Source organism: Lissotriton vulgaris, chromosome 1_1, assembly GCF_964263255.1.
Source record: "Lissotriton vulgaris chromosome 1_1, aLisVul1.2, whole genome shotgun sequence".
Classification (NCBI taxonomy): Eukaryota; Metazoa; Chordata; class Amphibia; order Caudata; family Salamandridae; genus Lissotriton; species Lissotriton vulgaris.
In genome coordinates, this window is record NC_141685.1 from 24,678,866 (window position 1) to 24,704,722 (window position 25,857).

Here is a 25,857-nt window from a genome sequence, read left to right on the forward strand (position 1 = left end):
CCCACCTGACCGGCTTGAATTTAGGGACCTGATCAATGTTGCCTGACCAGATCTCAGGCTCCTGGCTGGCTCATACCGTTTCAGATGAGATTTAAAAAGTATGGTCCTACACCATGGAGGGCCTTATAGGCTAGGTAAACTGACTTAAACCGTACCCTTTTCTCCATTGGTAGCCAGTGGAGGGCTCTTAGTCTGTGGGCAACCGGATCTGGGGATGTCCAGCACCAACCAAGCTGCTTCGTTCTGTAGACGCTGGAGTTTTGTCACATGTTGGATTTGTATCCCAGCATACAATGCATTGCCGTAATCCAACCTGGCAAGGCCAGTGCCATTACTAGTGTTTTGCATGATTCTTTGGGAATAAAAGGCAGTAGCCTTCTTTAGGCTCAGGGAGAGGCCCCCATGGCCCCTCTCCCCTTCTGTTCTACATTTTGGCCACAGGTTTGGTCTCCACAGGGCCTAGATTAGTTCAGGGAGGCGGCCCCATGGCCCCTTCCTCCTTTAAAAAAAAATACCCTGGGTGATGGAGTCTTGATGATAAACAATGTTTATTTAGAAAATAATCTCTAAACCATACATAAAACAATGGATCCACAAAGCAATAAGATAATTAAACCACAATTCATTTTAAACACTCTATACAATTTTAAAACCGTTAAAACCTAATATTGGGATACTCCGTATTTTAAAATCCTCCTTAATTGACTCCATTACAGATTCTTTTGTTGCTTTCAGAAACTTCCCTAACACAATTGTAATATCCAAAAAAGACATTTTTGTAAGGAGATCAATAGCATCCATACGTGTATTCACCTTGTGATGGAGTCTTATGAGGCTCGGCGAGATTGGCCACATTGGGGGGGGGGGGGGGGTGGCTTTACATATGTAATAAAATATTATTTTAAGTTATTTTTAAAAAAAACTAGAAATTCACTGGAAAGATCAAAGGTTATCTGAAATCTGGCAGAGACAATCTTAATGTATGCCTTTCTGCAAGTACAGCATTTTAAAACATATTACTAGTTGTACTACACTCTGGGGAAAATACCTAAATGGATTGGAACCAGAAATGAGCACTGTCCCCGATGCCATTCATACGGGGCACATTTGATACGCTGGTTGCAAAGTGCCCAGCCCTAGGTGGTCTAATTGGGGACATTACTGAGTTCCTTGAGGGAAGACTGGGACTATGTATAGTACAGAGCCTGTAACTTCTATTACTGGGAATTAGTAATGAATCAATCCCTAGCCAAGAACAGGCATCTGTGTTTATTGTAATGACGGATTTTCAGCTGAGCTTGGCTACGGCATGGCAAGACCTCTCTGCACCATCGGTCCAACAATGGCTCACTCTTCTAATAGCTATTTATCATACGGAAGTGGCAGTATATGCAACAACAAAAAAGGAGAGGGGGCTAGGAGGAAAGGGTCATGGGTGTGGGCACCTCTGACGGGTGGGTGGCTACACTTGAAGAGGGATAGTAGAGCATCTTTCTATTCTCATTAAGATGTGGGAATGGGGTCAGTTGGGTACATTTTTCCACAGGTGTCTTCTACGTGGGAAAGATAGGAATATATGTATAAATGTTTGATCAGTGTATAAGACGTGACATGAATTAATCTTACGAATGGACTGTCCACTTGGAGGAGTGTGTTAAAACGTAAGCTATAAAATGTGCAATAAAGATATGTTTAAAAGAAAAAAGGAAAACATCAAGTCATTCTCAAAACTGTTGCAGAAGTAACCCATGAACCTTAGAAGAGGGGCTGTGAACTGTGCTTGGTATAACCAAAGACCTATTTGAGGAATTATCAATGTCAGCTTTTTGAGATTGGAAGTAAACCAGTTTTGCTCTTACTATAAGTGGTTTAAAACCACTGCAATGGATATGGCTATTGGCAAAGGGTATATTTTTAAGGTTTTTCACTGTGTGGGTTCTCTCATGTCGAAAGACATCCATTTTACAACTCAAGTGTTTCTCACATTCAGAACAGCTATAAGGATTTGGCCGAGGACGCGTTCTTTCATTTTCATTGAAATTAATGTTATGAATAAAGATTTTCTGGCATTCAGAACACTCATAAACACTTTTCCTTTATAACATGGCTCTTCCAACTGAATCTTTACATGCCTTCATAACACTCATATTTATTTTAGCTAGTATGGGCTTTTACATGTGGAGTGAGAATTATTTTATAACTAAAGCTTCTCTGGAATTCAAAGCAGAGAAGATGTTCTTCCCCCATTGTGTGTTCTCTCATGAACAGTAAGGTGACTTTTCACACTGAAGGTTTTCTGGCATTCAGAGCACTGATGAGGTTTTTCCCCAGGGTGAGTTCTCTCATGTAAAGTTAGAATGAGTTTATGACTGAAGCTTTTCTGGCATTCAAGGCACTGATGAGGTTTTTCCCCACTGTGAGTACTCTCATGTAAAGTTAGACTAAGTTTATGACTGAAGCTTTTCTGGCATTCAAGGCACTGATGAGGTTTTTCCCCAGTTTGAGTTCTCTCATGTAAAGATAGACTGAGTTTATGACTCAAGGTTTTCTGGCATTCAAGGCACTGATTAGCTTTTTCCCCAGTGTGAGTTCTCTGATGTAAAATAAGACTGGCTTTATAACTGAACTTTTTTTGGCATTCAGAGCACTGATAAGTTTTTTGCCCAGTATGTGTTCGTTCATGGTGAGTGAGACTAGCTCTTTCACTAAAGTTTTTGTGACATTCAGAGCACTGATATGGTTTCTCCCCAGTGTGAGTTCTCTCATGGAAAATAAGACCAGTTTTCAGCCAATAGCTTTTCTGGCATTGGGAGCAGTGATATGGTTTTTCCCCGGTGTGGGTTCTCTCATGTTGAGTGAGAAGGTATTTACGACTAAAGTTTTTTGGGCATTCAGAGCACTGATGGGATTTCTGCCCAGTATGGGTTAACTCATGCCGTGTGAGAACTTTTTTCGAACTGAAAGTTTTCTGGCATTCAGAGCACTTATGAGGTTTTTGCCCAGTATGCGTACTCTCATGTTGAGTGAGATCTGTTTTACATTGGTAACTATTTAGGCATTCAGAGCACTGATAAGGTTTCTCTCCAGTGTGAGTTCTCTCATGTTGACTGAGAAGGGTTTTACAAATGAAGCTTCTCTGACATTCAGAGCACTGAAAAGGTTTTTCTCCAGTATGTATTCTCTCATGTCGATTAAGGCTGAATTTACTTCGGAAACCTTTGTGGCATTCAGAGCATTTATGAGGTTTTTCCCCAGTGTGAGTTCTCTCATGTCGAGTCAGATGCTGTTTGCGAGTGAAGCGTCTCTGGCATTCAGAGCACTGATGAGATTTTTCCCCAGTGTGAGTTTTCTCATGCTGACTGAGTCTGGATCGACAACTAAAGCTCTTCTCACATTCAGAGCATGTGTGAGACTTCTTTTTGGTGCTAATATCTCCAAGTTCGGTTTGGTCTTGTATACATTCCATTATGAGATAAGATTTTTTCCTGAAGTTAATATCTCCAAGTTGGTACTTTTCTAGCAGACACACCATAAGACAAGACTAAATCTTATTCAGCATGTGTTTAGCATCACTCACTCAAATGTGCTGCATTTGTTCAACTTAACACCTGAACACTTATTTAGCCAAAGATCACTTCTCTGTTGAGTTCACAGTGTATAACCTCTGGAGGCAACCTAATTCACCCTACAACCTTAATATCAGCAGCCCTTGGTACTTATGGGGAAGCCTCTCATGGGATTATTGCATTATTACATCCATGTGGATTCTCTAACCCTTTTCTCTTGATGAGTTAATGAGGCACTGATTAGGACTTTGGTTGGTGTTCAGTATTTCAAAGCTAGGTACATATTCACATAATGTATAGGCATGAACATTCAGAATACTATTGTGTATCAGTAGCAGCACACTGTTTCTTGATACCCTTCTTACGGATGTCATCTATTTCTGTATATAAGACTACAATGAGGATATTAAGGATTTTGCAGGTCTTGCCGGGTAACAAATACCTGAGGTCACTTCTAATGGGTAAGAATGGTAGTGGACATGTGGACCAGGACAACAAACAAAATATGGTCATTGGTCACAGAAGTGCATTAATTTTCCCTCATTCTCCTTCCCTTGGTCCCAGATATAACCACATCGCTATTTCATAACTAGCAGATATCTTAGTCCTAACCTGACTACCTATCTTTTAAGCAGCTTTGTTTACAATGTATAAGTGACCAACAGATATTTGTTTTTGATACAAAGACAATTCACTGGATATGGTGCTCAAGTTCCATTTTGCTGAGGTCTGTTAAAAGTTCTTCAAGTCCCACTTGTTCTGTGTGTATTTTCTTCTCTTGGACCGGATAGAACTTTAGACTGATGCTTGTCCTCTCTGGTTCAGACACATGGTCTTCCTGCCCTGGGTTAGCATCTCTAGGGCATTCTTCATATACCATTAGAGCAGCAGGAAATCTATTTAGAAAAACTGCATTCACATTCTTTATTTTACTCTAATCCAAGTTCCTCACCACATCTTTTTCATGGATACTTTTCTCTTGTTGGAGCTCTGAAGCAACTTTACTTCTTTAGCATCGGTCCTTTAATAGTTTTCAATTATTTGCTTATTACTGATCACCATGTTGTCTTCTATGCTTACTCTTCAATCATCTGTGGATTTAAAACCAGAGATTGTTAAAGAATGAAAACTGGAACAAAGGAATAACATTTGTTAGCTAATACAGACATCCAGAGTCCAAGTTTATTTTGGGCAAGGGACGAGAGGGCGAGGGGTGAGAGGGCTCTAGGCATTCTCGAGATAGAAAGCTTGAGAACAATGGAACACTAGATTGAGGAGGTCTAAAGATGGAAATTCTGATGAACAGTTTTGTGCACATCAGTAATAATCAGTACGATATTCAAGTGTCTGATCAAAACTTCCTCCCACTCACTGTGCGATATACCTCTTCGCACAACTCCCCAAACCAGGCAAGTAATATCTCAAAGAGCAAGCACGCACACCCTCATAAGAGTCTTCCCTTCCCAGCACCACAAACAATGCTACTTCTCCCGGGCAAGCATGTGTTAACAACTTAAGAGTCAACAAAAGACAAGATAAGACAAGAATTTTGGAATATCATGGCCAACCTTAAGCTGGCAGTTGAATTATACTAGGAGACCGCATAGATCTCCAACCACCACAAACACACAGTATCAAGCACACCTAGATGGATCTTTATGCCTTTGCCAAACACAACTATACGCCTCAACAGGACAACAAACCAAATGTTAGAGGTGGACATTGATGACCTTTGCCAATCTTACATAACATACCCTCACCACACAGAAACAACTTATATACACAATAGCTATAAATACTTTTCTGGAGCAATGAATCGTAGCTTCTACGATAAATCACTCACTCAAAAGTAAGACAGATCACCTTCGTCCCAGGTAATCAAGACAGAAAAAGAGAGCCTAAAAAGACACTGAAAAGCTTACGGCACAACTGCAATCAGAAGCTAAATATGCCAAAGACATAGCCAACCCCATCCTGTCACATGATCTAGACCAGGGTTGTGGAATTTAATAAAATATCTACTTGTCCAAGGGGCAGGTTGCTTCATAAATCTATTTGTCCTGTAACAAAATCCACTTGTCCCTTTAGTGCCATGTAGTGTGGCGACAAATTATGGCAGCAATCTCCTTATATAAGAGCTCGGATAGAGCCTCTCCGATTATGCCAGGGCTTATACCAGAGTAGTGTTTGAATACTTGCGGTCCCCTCATGTTGCCACGTTTCTGCAGATCTACATACTGGGGGTAAAGGTAGTGGTACGCAATAGTTCCAGGGTTAGAATGCCCTTTTGAGTCTGTGCAAACCTACTAACTTGCAAATTTTAAGGGTTTTCAAAAACTCTTCTCTGATCTTTTCCCATACTGAGAAATGTTGGAAATTCACTCCTTCCAATGGCAGATGTAAACCTCCTTCCAGAGTTGGGGAAAAAAGTGGTTTGCGGTAAAGTGAACTTGCAAACACTCAGATGTTCGCAGGAGCAAAGATTCACAGGCATATTTGCTCATAACAAAATGCAGTTCACAAGTATTTTCTAGGGGTACTATTTTTTGTCCTACTTCTGTAAATTCTTGGGAATTCATGAAAGCTAAGCTGTATAGCTGCACTTAATGCAAAGGACAGACCTTCTTTAATAATTGAGCCCTTATTGGTGTGGACCATGACGCTTTGCATTTATTAAAATGTTCTCTCTCTCTCTGTATCGGCTGGCTTCACTGTGAGAGACAGCATTCTGCTTCCACAAGGAGCAGATCAGCACACAGTAGTTTTTCTCAATGCCAGTAACTACTGTGGCAGTGTATGCTATTTGAGACCAAAAAGGATTAGTTACTTACCTGTAATCCTAGTTCTCTTCCAGGGGTATCCTCTTCAAAGTCATAAGCATTAGAATATTCCCGCCCATGTGCGGGACCCCGGAAACACTATATTATATGTGCCCCACATACAAATACACATATATATATATATATATATATATATATATATATAAAAAAAACAAGCAATAGCAGCCAAATCACATTAGAGCTGAAATATGCTGTGAAGAATTTCCACCATATATGAATAACAAGCATTAGAAACAGGAGAAAACAACACCAAAGTTTGTTTAGGAATTGTTTTAATGCTCAGAAAGCAGTAGAAAATTCTCAGAACTCACTGGAAGCATAGGAAGCTCCCAGGCTGCATTGCAAACACACAGTGTAACAAGAGTGAAAAGCTAACCTGTAGCTAAATAACAAAAAACTGACACTGTGCCTTTAAGGCACTCATGACCCCCTGTATCCCATCATGCCTCAGGAGTGGCAGTTAGGTCAGTTGTTCATTTCGGAGACTGAAAACCAAACCCAATAACACATAAGTTAACAATATCTCCTTATTAAAGAGTATCCTTTGCCCGGGGAGGCGGGAGGGTTGCTTATGACTTTGATGAGGATACCCCTGGAAGAAAACTAGGATTACAGGTAAGTAACTAATCCTTCTCTTCCAGGGGATCCTCATCAATAGTCATAAGCATTAGAATAGAATAGCGAGCCTCTCCTCATCCCTGCGGGCAAAGGAAAGATAAGACAGAAATCTCATCAATAAGCGCGAGTAGACAAAAACAGACTACCCAAACAGATTCCTCAAGGAGGCTTGCCCTACTTGAGTGTCAGTCCTGGAATCAGAGTCGAGGCAGTAATGCCTCGTAAATGGATGCACTGATTTCCAGGTCGCGGCCTTGCATATTTCTGACATGGGAACGTCATGCAAGAAAGCCACTGTAGCCGCCTTCCCTCTAGTGGAATGCGCTTTTGGAGACATCAACAAAGGTTTTCCTGCTAGTTGATAGGCCAACTTAATGTAAGAGACAATCCACCTGGAAATGGACCTCTTTGCCGCTGGAAAGCCAGTTCTCATTGCACCATAGTTCACAAACAGTTGGTCCGTTTTCCTAATCCCTTTAGTCTTTTCCAAATAAAACTTCAGCACTCTTTTAAGTACTAAGGAGTGAAGTGACCGCTCGGCCGGGGTCGTCGGATTTGGAAAAAAAGAAGAGAGGGAAATAGACTGATTTATATGAAAATCAGAGATGACCTTAGGCAAGAAAGATGGGTGAGCCCTTAGAACTACCCTGTTATGGTGGAATACCGTATAAGGTTCCTTTGCACAGAGCGCCTGTATCTCACTGACTCTGCATGCAGAGGTAATTGCCACCAAAAAAGCTGCCTTCCAAGAGAGATGTTGTAAGGAAGCCTTGTGGATGGGCTCGAAAGGTGGAGACATTAACCGAGATAGAACCAGGTTTAATTCCCACGGAGGAGAAGGATTTCGCACAGGGGGATACACTTTCTTCAAACCCTGAAGGAAATCCTTGACCACTGGAACCTGAAAGAAAGACACCTGGTCAGGGGACTTCCTATAGGCCACAATAGCTGACAAATGTACTCTAATGGAAGCGTACTTCAAACCAGCTGTTGCGAGGGAAAGGAGGTATGGTAAGATGACGTCCTCCTGCCCTTTAATAGGATCCAAATGATGATCCCTACACCACAAGTAAAACCTTTTCCACTTGAAGGCATAGGATGCTCTCGTGGACGGCCTCTTAGCCTCCCTCAAAATGCTCATGCAGTCTGGAGGCAGGTTCAAATGTCCGTATTGCAGGACCTCAGGAGCCATGCTGTTAGGTTCAATGATGGGAGGTTGGGATGCATTATCCTCCCGTTCATTTTGCTCAACAGGTCTGGTCTGCAAGGGAGTCGTTTGTGTGGACACACAGACAGATGTAGAAGGTCCGGATACCACCACTGCCGAGGCCAGTCTGGAGCAATCAGGATCATCTCCATGTTCAACCTGAGGAGCTTGGAAACCACCCTCGGGATCAGAGCTAGGGGAGGAAACGTGTACGCGAACATCCCTGCCCAATCCAACAGAAGAGCGTTCCCCTGCGTCCCCGGCCTGTGGAACCTGGACGCGAAGGCGTGGCACTTGGCGTTTTCGTCATCTGCAAACAAGTCTATGGACGGACGTCCCCAGCAACGAAAAAGCTCTTCCACCACTTCGTCGTTTAGCACCCAGTCTGGCTGATCTTCGAAGTGCCTGCTGAGTGCGTCTGCTTTGACGTTCAACTCGCCCGGAAGATGCACCGCCACCACTGTGAGACCTCGAGCGAGGAGCCAATGCCATATTGTCTGAGCCTCCCAAGACAGTGGGCGAGATTTTGTGCCTCCTTGTTTGTTCAGATAGAACATGGTTGTTGTATTGTCCGTATGAACCAGGACTGAGTTGGAGGTGATCGCTGGCAGGAAAGCTTTGAGAGCCTGGAATACCGCTCTGAGTTCCAGCATGTTGATGTGGTATGTCTGCTCCTGTGCAGACCACCGGCCTTGAATCTGAAGCGGACCCATGTGTGCTCCCCAGCCGTGCAGGGAGGCATCTGTCACTATAGATTGGGACGGAATGGGCTGATGAAACGGCACTCCCACCATCACATTGTGTCTCCGAGTCCACCATCTGATGGACTCTTTTGTCGCCTGGGAAAGATGGATACGGTCCTCCCAACGACCTGTTGCCTGGTCCCACTGATCCTCCAGGGTCTGTTGCAGAGGACGCATTCTCAGCCTGGCGTGTGGGATGAGAAAAATGCAGGACGCCATGGAACCCAGCAGAGACGCCACCTGTTGCGCCGTTGGAGGTCGAGACTCTAGCAGAATCCCGCATTTCAGGTTCATGGAAGAAAGTCTCTCCTCCGAAGGAAACGCTCTTCCCACTCTTGTGTCCAGAACGGAGCCTAGGTAGTGGATGGATTGCGTAGGCCGCAGGACTGACTTCTCCAGGTTCACATGGAGGCCGAGCCTGTGAAGCTGTTGCAGGCACAGATGCAGATCTTGCGTTACCCGTACCGGAGATGGACCCTTCAGGAGCCAGTCGTCTAGATATGGGTAAACGAAGAGACCCTTCTTGTGAAGAAAAGCCGCCACCACTGCCATGCATTTGGTGAAGACTCGTGGTGCGGACTTGAGACCGAAGGGCAACACCTTGTACTGGTAGTGTTTGTGTCCCACGACAAACCTCAGGTACTTTCAATGTTGCTGCGCAATCAGGATGTGAAAGTACGCATCTTGTAGATCCACCGAACACATCCAATCTCCGGCTTGTAGATGAGGACATATTTGGTGAAGCGCCAGCATGCAGAACTTTTCCTTGACGATAACTTGTTTAGGAGTCGTAGGTCGAGTATGGGTCTGAACTTGTCCTCCTGATCTTTTTTGGGGACAAGGAAATATCTGGAGTAAACTCCTTTGCCTCTCAGAGCGCGAGGAACTTCTTCTATCACCCTTTTCTGCAGCAGGATTGTTACCTCTCGTCGGAGCAAGCTCAGTTGGTGAGGGCAAGAGCTCTTCGGAGGAATTCTCTTTGGAAGAGCACGGAAACGTATCCTGTATCCATTTCGCAGTATATTCAGCACCCACTGATCTCTTGTGATGCTGACCCACTCTGCCAGGTATTGTGAAGCACTTCCTCCCACTGGAGTGGGCAACGGCGTCAGAGGAAGCCACTGTTCAGGCCTCTCCTCCTCTCGTGGTGTTGGAGGACTGCTGGTGGCCCACTCTGCCCCTGCTGGGCTTACCACGAAACTGGGGTTTTCCCGGAGCTTTGTTCTGGGACCACTGAGGGGTTTGAACCCTCTGTTGGGCCCCTCTCCCCCTGTTGAACTTGAAGCGGCGCTTGAATTCCTTTTTCTTCTCCAAGCCCACTGCCTTCACCGTGTCCAGCTCAGTCTTCATTCGGGTCATCTCTTCGTCCTCGTGTTCCCCGAAGAGAGCGGAACCCGAAAAGGGGAGATTCAGAATCCGATGCTGAGCATCCGGCTTTAGACCTGTAAGGCGCAACCAGGCCGATCTTCTGGCACAAACTCCATGGGAATAGGAATGAGCCGAAAGCACCGCCCCATCCGCGGCCATGCTGATCATCTGGTTAGCCACCAGACACCCATCCGTAACAGTTTCCTCAAAGTCCTGCTGGTCCTCTTTCGGCAGCTTGGCTTTGAATCTTTCCATCGAGTACCATAAGGCTCTGTCATACCGACCCAGGAGCGCAGCTGCACTGGCGACCTTCAGAGTGGAAGCAGCAGAGTTGCAAACCTTCCGACCCCAGGAATCTTGGGTCTTGCTGTCGTTATCTGGTGGGACTGAAGATGAACCAGCAACCGCATGTGTCTTCCTCGCCGCTGCCACGATGACAGAGTCCGCCGGAGGGTCAGACTTCACAAACACCGGGTCAGAAGCCGCCGGTTTGTACTTCTTGGTAATGAATGCTGGCACTGCTCTGATTGCTGCCGGGGTTAGGAAAACTTCCTTGACAGGGTCCATAATCCCCGGAACCAAAGGCAGCAGAGGTCTGGAGATGGCCTTCTTGTGCAAGGTTTCGAAAATGACTGTCGTCGTCACTTGAGGGACAGACATTTCGATGTTCAGTTTAAGCGCACCTCTCTGCAGAACGTCCAGGTACGTGCCAATATCATCCACTGGGGAGGACCTGGACGTTGGACTGTCCGTCAAAGTCGGTGAGTAGTCCCTCTTGGACGATCTGGTAGATGAAGTGGAGGAGGTAGACGGAGTACGTCTATGTCGATGGTGAGAACTGCGTCTCCGCTCCCGCGACCTCCTGGGGCGCTCCTCCCGTCTAGGAGAGCGAGACCTGACCCGATCTCTTGTCCGATGTTCTCTTCTAGGGGATCAGGACACCCTGGGGGATTTGGTCGGCGACCGCACAGGGGATCTGCCCCGGGGGGGGGACAGAGTTCTTCCGACCTTCCAGTCTAGGATCCTTTGCAGGCGATCTAGATCTTCCCCGACCATCCCGTCCAGCTTCCCTTGTAGGCAAACGGGACCTCCTTGGCGCTTTGGTGGGCAGCGTCACAGGCGTTGAGCGCCTGGGAGGGCTACGCTTGTCCATCTCCTCCACCAGGTTTTGGAGAGGTGACCTGTGGTGTGGGCTGGCATACTCCTGCATACGCTTGGTAGGCCCATCGTCTCTCCAATGGTCCAAGGACCTGTACCATCTAGGTGACAGTCTGATGCGCCCCGCTGAGGGATCTGGACGACATTCAGGAGTCCTGTGTATAGGGCTTCTGGATCTTGAATGCGCAGTAGAGGAGCCCGAGGACCGATAAGATGAATGGTGAGAAGCAGATTCTGTCACCATGATCGTATCCGAGTGCCTCGACATCGAGCGCTCACTTCTCGCAGCCGACCGCTTCTGAGGATCAAACAATCTCGACCTCGAATGTCCATGAGAGTGTTCGTAGTCTCTCGACGTCGAGCGGCGATGAGCAACCGCCGACGGAGCTTCCTGCCTCGACGTCGAACGGTGGTGTCCGGTCGTCGACGGGGACCTCAGCCTCGACGTCGAACGACGATGTCCTGTTGCCGACGGAGGCTTCTCTCTCGACGTCGAACGGCCTCGCCCTGTCGTCGACGGAGCTTTCGGCCTCGACGTCGAACGGCGATGGTCAGTCGCCGACGTAGAGCCATGTCTCGACGTCGAATGCCTGTGCGACGCCGGCGGAGGGGTATTGGACACCCTCGACGCCGAGCGCTGCTGCCGCACCGACGGAGAACGCGTCCTCGACGCCGATCGACGAGCCACTGTCGACGGCGGAGTCACCCTTCTCGACGCCGGTCGTCGCCTGGTTGACGACGGCGAGGTGATGTCCCTCGACGCCGGTCGTCGCCTGGTTGACGACGGCGGAGGAGTAATGGATCTCGACGCCGACCGTCGCCCGGTTGACGGCGGCGGAGTAGCCTTCCTCGACGCCGATCGCCGCCCGGTTGACGATGGCGGAGGGGATTTCGATGACGGTGCCGGTGCCTTCGATGTCGTCGACGTACCTGGTCTTCCTCCTGACGGCGAGCCCGCCGTCGACGGCAGCTTCGAAGAGGAAAACTCCACCTGTGGATCATTTCTCAGTGCAGAGCTCGACGCTGAAGCGTGTGAAGACTTCTTCTTTGAAGAGGAATGGGTCTTCTTGGAGCCCTTCTTCACTGGAGATCTCCCTCTCGAAGCTCTGTGAGCCAGGCCATAAATTCGAATTCTCTCCCTGTCCTTGAGAGTCCTCCCTGACAGGTTCTCACAATGAGGACAGGTGTCTGGATCATGGTCGTCAGGCAGGCAAACGATACAGACCTCGTGGCTGTCTGTCTTGGCCTTCTTGCTGTTACAAGAAGGACATTTATCAAAGAGAGAAGGCATTTTTAGAGGAAAATGCTCTCCAAACTGCTCAAAACAAGCAGTATCTTACTTGACCAGATCTAAGACGTCGAAGTAAGAGCAAAAGTTGTCAAAAAGAAGCAATTTTTCTGTAAAAAAACAGAAAAAATTAGTGGCGTTGTGTAACCAGGGTCCTTCACTGAAGGAGCCGGAAAGAACAACTGACCTAACTGCCACTCCTGAGGCATGATGGGATACAGGGGGTCATGAGTGCCTTAAAGGCACAGTGTCAGTTTTTTGTTATTTAGCTACAGGTTAGCTTTTCAGTCTTGTTAGACTGTGTGTTTGCAATGCAGCCTGGGAGCTTCCTATGCTTCCAGTGAGTTCTGAGAATTTTCTACTGCTTTCTGAGCATTAAAACAATTCCTTAACAAACTTTGGTGTTGTTTTCTCCTGTTTCTACTGCTTGTTATTCATATATGGTGGAAATTCTTCACAGCATATTTCAGCTCTAATGTGATTTGGCTGCTATTGCTTGTTTTTTATATATATATAATTTATATATATATGTGTATTTATATGTGGGGCACATATAATATAGTGTTTCCGGGGTCCCGCACATGGGCGGGAATATTCTAATGCTTATGACTATTGATGAGGATCCCCTGGAAGAGAACAATTGTTGCTTTTGCCAAAGTTTGTTATAATGGCGAGGGGCCCGGCGGCGCCCACACCAATAAGGTTTTACAAAAACCTTGCAAAAACAATTCGCACATTGACAAAACTATAAAACTGACCAGGAATTTCAGACCTACTGGCTTTGCAGATGCTTGTTTATTTCTGTTTCCCATAATCTTACTGAAACTGGTTACACTGATTTCCCATAATGAATAGTTTTGGGAAATAGTAGCATGCATCAACACGTTACTAACTGATGCTGCAGCTGCGAAAGAAATGGTACCTGAAATTTTACAGTAGTTTAGCAAAATGTTTTTTTTTTCTGCATAGAGTTGCCAATTTATGCTGATCAGTGTCAAAGTATTTCCTGTGTAAAGTGTAATGGTAATTGGTTGGCCATGATTGGTATGTTTGCCTTACTAGTAAAGTCCCTAGTGATGTGCACTGTGTGTGCCAGGGCTAGTAATGCAAAGGTGCGCGGAGAAGGGAACTCAGGCCGGAAGTGTAGGGCCTCGGAACAGTTTGCATGTTGTACTGACAAGAGCAACCACTGGTCAGGCCTCATTTTCCATTTTGCGTACACATTGGGCACCCCTGTGGTAGGTCTTGGGTAACCCCTGGGCAGGGTGCAGTGTAAGTAAAAGGAGGGACATATACTGAGGTGTGTGATATGTCGTGACAGGGAAAAACACTCCATTTAGTTTTTCACTGGTGAAAGGCCATCCTGCCCATAGGACAAAATGGAGGAGGCAGGGTATTGTGTTTGTTAGCCTAGTTTCCCATAGGTTGAAAATGGAGCGGTGAAGTTCAATATGTACGAACTCACAGTGTCATAACACATCTTTCTTTGAAAGTGGTTTTGTCACTGTGTTCAGAAGCCACTCTTTTAGAAAGTGGCTGAGTTTTGTGCTTTGTGCATTTCTGTGTGTCTCTGCTGAATGTGGATTGACTGTCTGGATCTGAGAGGTGAGAGGAGCTGGGCAAGGTCTTGACCAAGGCAGGGGTTGAGATGGCACCAGCTGCCCTGCATCTGGGGAGTAGGGGGAGGAGAAGCCCAGGAAGTGAAAAGGCCTGGGTTGCTGCTATAAAACAATTGACCCATCTCCTGCTGAGTGATTAAGGATCCAGACCCCCAGTATCAAAGGGAGAAAGGTGACACTAGGAGGGAGACACCCAGAACTGATTTAGGCAGGGGTCAGGGACCCCTGAGCACACCAAACTTCAAAGACATTTAGGGGTATAACTATGAGCGCTCAGACCCCTGAACGTTGGAATAGAAATGGATTGAGACTGAAAAGGCTTGGACCCATTTCGTGGTAAAAAGGAATCTCTGCTAAGGAAGGAACAACTGAAGAGACTGCTGGGAAGGACCAACCCCTGCTTTGTGATCTGGGGCTGGTCTGCAGTTTGCTGTTTTAACCAGGAAGAGGGTGTTGGGTCTGTGCTTTGTGCACTGGGTCCCCCTGCTGGAAGAAGACTGTGCTTTGTGCTGTGCCTTGTTACCCCAAGGGCCCGAGGTTAGCTGGCTCCCTCTTTGGATACACAGGAATATAAAAGTTTCTGGAGAAGTTTCAAGCAACGAGGTGGATGCGTGTTGTGGCAACTTGAGACCCTCGGAAGATGCTTCTCCATGTGTCCAAGATCACAGAGCACGAGAATCGAACGCACTGGGTGCATGTCATGGTGCACAGGAGGTGTTAGTGAAGAGTGCCTGGTGAACGTGTGCATCGAAGGTGAAGTGAGTCTTGAACTCTCTGGGCGAGTGTCATGGTGCACTACAGGTGTTCCAAAGAGCGCCTAGTCAGCGTGTGCATCGGAGGAGAATTGAGACTCAGACGTGCAGGGTGCGTGTCTTGGTGCGCCGCAGGCACTGGTAAGAGTGCCTGGTCAGCGTGTCATCGGAGGAGAAGTGAGACTCAGACGCGCAGGGTGTGTGTCGTGGTGCACAGGAGGCGTTGGTGAGGAGCGCCTGGGCAACATTTGCACTGGAAGTGGAGTGAGTCTCGGACACGCAGGGTGCATGTCCGGGTGCACCAGAGGCGCTGGTGAAGAGCGCCTGGTCATCTAGTGCACCAGAGGCGACGTAAGGCTCGGACACGGTGAGCGTGTCATGGTGCAGCCGAAGGCATTGGTGAAGAGCGCCTGGATATCGGAAAACCGGAGTTGGAGTAAGTCTCAGTGCAGCAGTGTGCGTACTTTGGTGCAACCTGGGACTGTGGAGGTGATCGGTTGATCATCGTGTGCACCGGAATAAAGTGAGTCTCTGTAGAATGGTGTGCGTGCCTTGGTTCCAACTGAGACTTGCTTACAATACGTAGTATCTACTAAGTAGAATCTTTACCCTGTTGGAAACTTTCTATGTAGAACCAAAAAATGTGAGGATCATAATGGACACATGCAGTCAACTGTCATCTGCACACAGAATTACTCTTCAGTGCAAAGATTTATAAGGTGTTCAATACCTCTACATACCTATGATGTATTAAGAGCACGAGTTTTATAAACATACCCATTAGCTAGATACAGGCTGTACAAAACTGGGTAGAAAATTAATATGGTAACTACTCACCACTGTGTAAACAATAAAACAAACTAACCTACTTTGAGAGCTGTCATCAGTTATGTCACCAATTATGTCATTTGAGCTGTCATCAGTATTGTCATAAATTCTGTTACAGAACAGGTCATGAATGATGTAATATGTGAGGTCATAAGCACTGCATGATGGGGCACATGTTATCTCTGCTCTGCTAACTATAACTGGTGAATTTCGATGTATTTTTTTGAAAGTTCAAAAGATCTGTTTTTCTTTAAAGAAAAAAGAAAAAAAATTGAAAATAGCTAATTGCCTAAAAAGAATGCTCTATTTTTTAACATTGGGTTCCAGGTACTCTTGCAAGAGTCCTTCAAACCCAACCGTCCAGATATAGAATAATTTTTTAACCTTAATTTCTCAAAACCTACTGAATGGATTTTCATTAAATCACAAAAAGCACAGTCTGTTTACCAAGCTCTAGCTTCCTGCTCATTTAAATTCATTTCATATATATATATATATATTTATATATACACACACATTTTAACTAAATGTTTAATGAACACCTTTATGTGAAATTAGCAACTTGAGTTTGTAAAGCTTGTAGATATAAACTGTCAGTGCACATAAAGCTTTACTGAAATTAATTGTCAGAAGCGTTACTCAACTTGAACATTAGTGACACTGTTACACAATAACAGGGCGCAGCCCCTCCGAGTTGATGAAATGCATTGATCAGGAAATTAAACACCAAAAGCAATTTTGACCGGTACAGCCAAAGCTTCAGGAAACCACTTTTGAAGAAAATATCAGCCAGCAGAAAAGCGCAGTTATGAGAAATACTGATGTGAATACAGGACGTAAAAACCTGTATCAGCTGTGTCGCAGGGTGTGGACACCACAAAGGACTGCATAGTAACTTGTGACCAAACTTTAGAAATGTGCCAGAGGCGGTAAGTCTTGAACAAGCACTGGCGTTGCCAATAGGTCTCGCAGTAGGAAAGTTGGAGCTATTGGTTTTGTAAATGACAAAGCCCTTTATGTATTTAAAATGATAACCAAAGTGAAAGGCATTGTTATTTGCAATTGTAATGGCTCCAACTGTCGTACTGCGAGACCTATTGGCAACGTGAGTGGTTTTTCGTGTGTGAGTGGCGTTGTGTGTGTGAGTGGCGTTGTGTGTGTGAGTGGCGTTGCGTGTGTGAGTGGCGTTGCGTGTGTGAGTGGCGTTGCGTGTGTGAGTGGCGTTGCGTGTGTGAGTGGCGTTGCGTGTGTGAGTGGCGTTGCGTGTGTGAGTGGCGTTGCGTGTGTGAGTGGCGTTGCATGTGTGAGTGGTGTTGCATGTGTGAGTGGCGTTGCATGTGTGCGTAGTTGAGTGGCGTTGCGTAGTTGAGTGGCGTTGCGTAGTTGAGTGGCGTTGCGTAGTTGCACGGCGTTGCGTAGTTGCGCGGCGTTGCGTAGTTGAGCGGCGTTGCGTGTAGTTGCGTGGCGTTGTGTAGTTGCGTGGCGTTGCGTAGTTGCGTGGCGTTGCGTAGTTGCGTGGCGTTGCGTAGTTGCGTGGCATTGCGGCGTTGCGTAGTTGAGCGGCGTTGTGTAGTTGAGCGGCGTTGCGTAGTTGAGCGGCGTTGCGTAGTTGAGCGGCGTTGCGTAGTTGAGCGGCGTTGCGTAGTTGAGCGGCGTTGCGTAGTTGAGCGGCGTTGCGTAGTTGAGTGGCGTTGCGTAGTTGAGTGGTGTTGCGTAGTTGAGTGGCGTTGCGTAGTTGAGTGGTGTTGCATGTGTGAGTGGCGTTGCGTTGTTGCGTTGCGTAGTTGCGTGGCATTGCGGCGTTGCGTAGTTGCGCGGCGTTGCGTAGTTGAGTGGCGTGGCGTAGTTGAGTGGCGTGGCGTAGTTGAGTGGCGTTGCGTAGTTGAGTGGCGTTGCGTAGTTGAGTGGCGTTGCGTAGTTGAGTGGTGTTGCGTAGTTGAGTGGCGTTGCGTTGTGGCGTTGCGTTGTTGCGTGGCGTTGCATAGTTGCGTGGCGTTGCGTAGTTGCGTGGCGTTGCGTAGTTGCGTGGCGTTGCGTAGTTGCGTGGCGTTGCGTAGTTGCGTGGCGTTGCATGTGTGAGTGGCGTTGCGTAGTTGCGTGGCGTTGCGTAGTTGCGTGGCGTTGCGGCGTTGCGTAGTTGCGCAGCGTTGCGTAGTTGAGTGGCGTTGCGTAGTTGAGTGGCGTTGCGTAGTTGAGTGGCGTTGCGTAGTTGAGTGGCGTTGCGTAGTTGAGTGGCGTTGTGTAGTTGAGTGGCGTTGCGTAGTTGCGTGGCGTTGCATGTGTGAGTGGCGTTGCGTTGTTGCGTGGCGTTGCGTAGTTGCGTGGCATTGCGGCGTTGCGTAGTTGCGCGGTGTTGCGTAGTTGAGCGGCGTTGCGTAGTTGAGCGGCGTTGCGTAGTTGAGTGGCGTTGCGTAGTTGAGTGGCGTTGCGTAGTTGAGTGGCGTTGCGTAGTTGCGTGGCGTTGCGTAGTTGCGTAGCGTTGCGTAGTTGCGTGGCGTTGCGTAGTTGCGTGGCGTTGCGTAGTTGCGTGGCGTTGCGTGGTTGAGTGGCGTTGCGTGGTTGAGTGGCGTTGCGTGGTTGAGTGGCGTTGCGTGGTTGAGTGGCGTTGCGTGGTTGAGTGGTGTTGCGTGGTTGAGTGGCGTTGCGTGGTTGAGTGGCGTTGCATGTGTCAGAGGCTAAATGTAGCACAGGGAGACCTCCAGTGGTAAGACAATCAAAAACAACTTAGAAAACATTTGACAGTATGAAGAGATCAAACTCATGAACAAGCGTGATACACCTCAGCTAAAAATCATGATAAATAACAACACACATTAGAAGTGAAACTGCAAGTACAGAAGGACCAGCTTTGCTTGTTTAAAACTCCCACTTCAGGCAGATGAGTGTAATGTGTAAAGCGTCTTGTGCACATGAGCAGATCGGAGTCTGGAAGCAAATACAAAGAAGAGGAATGACTGAGGCGCATTGGTGTGAAGCACATCAAAGGGCTTCTCCTCCCCTAATTAGCCGTTCTGGGGAAACTGAAAGTACGGCCGGCCTGCGGCCGGCCATGAATAATTAGGGGAGGAGAAGCCCTTTGATGTGCTGGGCTGGCTGGCCCTGAATGCGCGTGCATGTTATCACGTGGTTCACGGGCACTGCAAGAAAACCGCGTCTGAAAGCCCTTTGGTTTGAAGAGAAAATAGCCGACTTGAATTCTCCCCATTTCCCATTCCTGCGGAATGGTAAAGGCTCGACCTAAAAAGCAGTTTATTGTTTCCTGGAATTACAGTCCCTGTGCAGACATACAAGGCCAGGAAGCAACAGCAACTGACTAGCCTAAGGGCAGAAGCTCTTCATGAACACACAATGGACATGAAGCATGCGCTGCAGTAGAGCAAAGGAAAAATAGAAACAAACACATAGGAAAATAAACACCTACCAAACAGAAAGTGAAGGGAGAATTGAGAGTGAATGCACAGTGAATGGAGATAGAGGGTGGAGAATGCCTTATAAAGGAAATCGAAGTTTTAAACAAGCTGTACATAATTATATTACAACAGAGAGGCTTTAAACAGAGGGACACACAGAACAGAGCAAAGGAATTTTTAGAGACAGGACACAACATGCTTGGCGAAGGTAGCAAGTTATCCATAGTTATGACTGCCAAGTTTCTCAGGTCCTGGAGTGATGTGCTGTGCTAATTTTCTTTTTTCTTTTCATTCTAGGGGTTATTGTCTTGTTTTTTCATTAGAAAACCAAGACGTTAAGGACTGGTAAACAAATCAGGGGTGCACAGTTTGTTTGGTCGTTGGTCCCGTGCTGCCTTCATGATTTTCTCTTCCAGCATCAAATATCCCAGGGTTGCTGGAGTCAACTTTGTCATCTGTCATCAGAAACTCACGCTCTCCTTCTAGTAGAGCCTTGAAATATGATGAGTTGCCAGTGATGGTGTGCTCATCTCACCAGGCCGTAGTCCTGGTGCCATGGGCAGCAGTGATCACATAAAGCTGAGCGGCTAAGTCTGTATCATCCTTGTGATGAATCTTCGACTTGGAAAGTACCAGATCGCCTTATTGGAGCTTCGAAGACTTGGCTCCACAGCGATTGTCAGCCTAATATTTAATAAATTCTTTGCAGCCTCATCCTTTTGTTGAGTTTGACATGATATTCATGAGTTTGGACCCTCAATACAGTAGGGTGGATGTCCACAAAGGCAGAAGAAGAGGAAGAAAAAAGACAATGCAAGTGGAGACGTACAGTTCATCGTTGAAAGATTCCAAGGAATTGTTTGTCAACCTTTTCTGTACATGTTGGAGGCAATGATGCCGTTACCTTTTTTCTCTAGTTCTTTTGGGATTTTAATGTGTATTATGGTATTGTCAGCATGGTGGTAGCTACTGCTGGTGTTGTCGAGGATAGAAGTGAGTCGAGCCATTGTAGGTGGTGAATAGAGTTTGTCTGAGAGATGAACCCTCAGAAACATCACTAGTCATTGCAGTTAGTTAAATGCGATTTGAGCAACTGGAGTCAAACACATTTGAGCCCAAAAGAGGTCTAAAGTTGAAAAGAGAGAATGATGTGGTTGTGTGTATATAAAGCTGCGAACAGGACTAGGAGGATCAATCGCAGCTTTTACTGTGGTCCCTGGCAGAGAGGGATGCTTACCTGAGGTTCAATAGGATAGTTTTAATAATTCTTTGGTGCCTGATGACTGGCTAGAAGTCACTAAGACACTTCCAGGATTTAGTAATACTGGTGTAGGACAGAAATCAGTCTATATTTGGCAAGGACATTCAGGTCACTGGCAGTTGTCTTTACAAGAGGTGTCATTATAATAGCAGGTATGTCTGAGATGTTTCCTACCATCAGAGATGTTTTTACAAATATGGTAATGATTGTCACTGAGCCATGTTGCTAAGGTTAAATGGTTTTGGCACTGCAGGCTTTTGAACAGGTGGTAATAGGTTTTAGTTTGTTGATGATTTCATTTACAATTGTTTTCAACTAGAGTGGCAAAGGAATCCCAGAAGGGGTTTCCGTCTGCAAAGACAATGATCTCATTCTGGCGGATATGGGACATTTATATTAGCGAGGATATTAATGGTCTTGCCATTGGAAAACTTCACCTCAAATATGTAAAACCAGGATCTGAGGTATATTTATTTCTCCAAATGTCCCTCAGAACATGGGTGGAGCCTAGATCCAGCAGAGACCAAAGAGCTTCAGATGTACGACTTTTATACTTTCTAGGTCCTGTGCCTAACAAATCCACATTTGATGACCCAGCGTCCATATTGGTCTCCCCGAACCCTTGGGAACATGCTTTACGTGCTCCTTGTGAAGTACTACCTACCACTTGGTACCCTAAAGACTCACAGTGTCTTCCTAGAGCCCTCAATGTGTGTCTTTTGCACACATATGATTGAGATAAAGCATATCAAGGGCTACCCTACGCATTTTCATGGGGCCATTTTACCCACACATGTTAAAAGTTGCAATCTGCAAATTACTCATTGATAATGTGTGAATAGCCTATTGTCACCCCCCTTGTCCATGAATGTCCCGGTCTACTTTGATGACCTCCCCTGACCCTACCCCACCGACCCCTCCCTCAACCCACCCTACAGCACCCACCACATCACCACCCCAATACAAACGAGCAAATAGGTCAAATCTGACCCTGTTAATGCCCTCCACTCCACCTTTCCCGAAGTGCCCCCAGGCTCCAACCCTCATGCAAAAACCAGGGCAGAAAATAAAGACAAACAAAGGAAAAGAAAGATTCACTGGTAAAGAGAATATAAGTAAAAAGAAGAAAAAAAAGAGCCCATTCTTAAAGTCCATAGACTGCTGGCTGCAGAAATCCTTAGAGTTAATATTATGGGAAAGGTTTCATTCTAATTCTGGCACCCTGGACCTTCCTTTGATCTCCTTCAGATGCTCTTGAGCCTTCATTTCAGACGTAAAAAACTGTACCCTCCCATTAGAGATGACTTTAAGAAGGGCCGGATTTAATAGATATGCCTCACTACCTAGTCCCTGAAAGGATGAAATCAGCTGGCGTAGTCGCCATCGCCTTTCCACAATAGTGTGGCAAAATTCTGGGCGGACAAAGAGCGTATGTACCTCATAGGTGCCCTTGCCTTCTGCTTGTTGAATATGACTTACCTGAGTAGGAAGTTACCCAGGAAAAATAAAACTGCCTGGGGCCATTCAGGTTGTCCTGCCACTTGGTTTTTTCTTAGCGTCATCGGGAAACAATGAGCTCGCTGCACCTCAGCGTCCCAGTTCCACTGAGGTAAGTCAGGAAAATCTCCCTTAGAAGTCCCACCATAATACATCTGATATCACTGCCCTCAATGTTTTCTGCTAGACCCAGAAACATAAGATTGTTTCGGTACTGTTGGCACTCAAATTCTTCGAGTTTGCGCATTACATCCGACATTTGCGCATAATGTGCCTCCTAATGCTTTTAGAGTTTCCTGCCTTCCCCCTCTGTTACTCCGGCCCTTTCCTCCATAAGGGTCACTCTATCCTTCATTTCTGAGCAAGTTTTACTGATTTTCCAAATTGACCCTTGCAATTTTTTGTGGCCTAGTGAACCCAACGATTTTCCAACCAGGCCTCCCCTTACACTTCCTTTAGGGTTGAGTAAATAAGTTCAATAGAGGGAGGTTTTTTGGATCCAGGAAGTTTCCAGAGCAGACTGGAGTTACGCTTTTTCCTCCCCCGTCCTCACTGTAAACCTGTTGGGTAGTAGAATAGTCCCATCTTAGTTTGCCATCAGTGCTGGTATCCGTATCTTGTCCGGTTCAGCTGTTTTTGGTCTTCTTTCTCCATTTTTGAGTCGCGATTTTGTCGGGGACTATCCCCAGCGATGACTGATGAGCCTCAGTCCCTAATTTTTCAGCCACATAAAGTTTATGCAAGGCTAGACTATTTTTTTTATTTCCCTAGATCTTTTGCAGGGTAGCCGAATAGAGAAATATCCCATGGTCAAGTTAGACCATATCCATTTGGTACTAGAGGTCTCTCATCTAGATAAGTTGGGTCAGTCATGGGGTTGGTCTTTTGAACGGGCTCAGTTACTGGATGATGCATACCTCCATTAAATGCAGGACTGGATTCCAGTTTTTATGTAAAAAAATATGGGTAGTGCCCCCGTTGGGATAATCTGGGATGCCTTCCAAGATGGGGTTCGAGGCGGGACTGACCGGTACTGCTGGGCCCGTCAAAAAAAGAGAGAGACTCTTTCTGGGTGACCTCTATAAAAGGCTGTCACTCGCAGAAGCTATGGTGAGGGAAACAGTGTCTTGGGTATGGGGACTCAGCTGAAAGTGGCTGTGGCTAAAGCAGCAACAGTGAGTCTTTTGCGAAAGAAAGCCGCAGACAAATTACTGGCACAGCAATATAAATTTTACGAATACAGTGAGGGGTGGGTCATCTCTTGGCGGTGCGGACTAGGCAGCAAATAGCCCAGTCCCATATTCGGGAAGTTCAAGATCCCGTGTCAGGAATAGTCTTAGATCGAGAAGGAATAAGGGCTGCCTTTAGAGATTTTACCAAAGGTATACACCGAGGATGTGGGAGGGAAGTCTGAGGACTTGATAAGATATCTGAACTCAGTGATGATGGGGAATATAGGAGAGAAAGAGCCGGAATATTTAGGTCAACCAATCACTGTAGAGGAAATCGAGTCAGCAACCTCCGCCCTCGCAGCTGGAAAGGATCTCATTCAGGGAGAGTTCTATAAGATTTTGTCCTCCTAATGATAGTACAGGGAGGGGAGGCGCCACATGAGTCTTGGGCCTTAATAAACATTGTGGTATTTCCACAATAATCTACTCCAAGATCTTGGCTACAAGGCTGTCTGGAACAATCAGCAAAATCGTGTCTTCTTGGTAACACAGCTTTGTTCCGGGTTGAGGAACAACTGACCACGTCAGGCGGGTAATCATACTTTGACGCAGCAGCAGTGATGGGAGACTATGGCTTTAATACTCTTGTGTGTTGAAAAAGCATTTGACAAGGTCTCCTGGCACTGTCTCTGGTTTTTCATCAAGCAGATTGGATTAGGGGCCAGGTTTTAAATGGTCTTGAAAGCATTGTATCAGCAGCTCAAAGCTAGGATTTCCAGGATGGAAGGGCAGTCGGAACTTATAAAAATACAGTGAGGTACTTGACAGGGATGTCACTGCTCCCTTGTTATTTACCTTGTATATTGATCCTATGCTAAAGAGGATTGGAAAAAAGATGTTTATTCAGCATGTGAGGTCGCATGATTGGGAAACAAAAATACTGGCCTATGCCGATGACTTGGAAGTAGTTACTACAGGTCCCAGGGAAGCATTAAGAGAAATAAATGAAGAGGCTGAACAGTTCGGCAGATTTTCAGTACATCCATTAAATCAGGATAAGAACCAAATTGTTAAAAACACAGAAATGGACTGGGAGGATTGGTGAGTAATCATAGTTGACGTAGTTGACAAATACTACGGACTCATTAGACGGGCTAAGGCCACTCACTACCAGGCTAGAATTGGGGCGGCGGAAAACTCTACAAAATCTATAAGGAGATCTCTTCCCTTCCAGCTACCGCCACGCCTATAACGGGCTCGGCTGAGTCATGCAACCGGATTGCGAATTATTTCTCGGAGAAAGTGGAGAAAATGTATTTCTCTTTCCCTGGGACCATAAGGATGGGTATGGAATTTGTGGAACAGATCGGAGGAGCTGGGGCGGGTCAGGGATTGGATAATTTCACTATTCCCTCCCCTGAGCTACTCAGTAAAATCTGTCTGAGCATTAAGTCTGGCTCGCCCAGAGACCCCGCCTCACCCAAGTTGTTGGGTGAGATTATGGCTATTCTTGAGCCCTATATAAGGCACATCTTGGAGGTCTTGTTTAGATCACACACGGTGTCAGAGAGATGGAAAAAAGCCACTGTTCTCCCACTTCAAAAGAAGCCGAATATCAGCCTGGACAAACTTGAAAATCTGCGACCTATCTCGCTGCTGCCTTACTTGGCTAAGGTGGCAGAGAAGGTAGTAAACCAACAGCTTATGACTCATGTCGAGGAATCTAGCCTCCTGCACCCTTCCCAATCGGGCTTCCGGGCTTTACATTCTACAGAGTACGCACTACTCCTTGCCACAGAAGTCATTAGACAGGGGGCAGATGCTGGGCAAACTATGGCCCTGATTCTGCTGGACCTGAGCGCTGCCGTTGACACTGTAGCTCATTATACCTTGCTGCAGTGTCTGAACAAGGGCGGTGTCTCAGGCCCGGCCCTAAAATGGCTGCAATCCTTTCTGACAGAGCTAAGCTTTCAGGTTAGACAGGGTGCACACTACTCCAAGGACATCAAACTGGAATAGGGTGTGCCACAGGGCTCGGCCCTGAGTCCTACCCTGTTTAACCTATACGTAACCCCTCTGGTGGAGATAGCGAAAGGTTTTGGAATCGGGGTCGTCTCGTATGCCGACGACACCCCGCTGTTGATCTCCCTATCACAGGCACCGGACTTGGCAGCCTCTAACTTCAGGGCATGCCTGCAGGAGCTTGCCTCCTGGATGGCTAAGAACTGCCTGAAACTTAATGGTAACAAGACTGAGGTGCTTGTGGTAGGGGACACTCCGTCGAGCTGGATGTCGGCTTGGTGGCCTCCAAGTCTGGGCCCCACTCCTACACCATGCACCCAGGTGAAGAACCTTGGTGTATGGTTGGATTTTAAGCTCTCGTATAAAATTCATACTAGATGTGTAGTGGGGACGTGTTTTGGAGTCCTTAAAAGCCTGCGGATAAACATGGATCTCCTTCCTATAGATGCTAGGAAGACGCTGGTGCATGCCCTCATTACATCTCGCCTAGACTATGGCAATATACTCT

The 25,857-nt window shown here is 46.4% G+C and overlaps 1 protein-coding gene across 1 annotated transcript in view; it reads right to left on the reverse strand.

Moving 5' to 3' along the window:
- Window positions 1–532: 532 nt before the first annotated feature.
- Window positions 533–25,857, reverse strand: part of LOC147737016 (uncharacterized) — a 76,338-nt gene continuing 51,013 nt past the window's right edge. Inside the window, exon 5 of the mRNA XM_086958666.1 lies at window positions 533–3,355. Within this exon, the coding sequence (XP_086814792.1) occupies window positions 2,219–3,355 (1,137 nt within the window). The 3' untranslated portion in view covers window positions 533–2,218. The remainder of the gene's footprint in view (window positions 3,356–25,857) is intronic.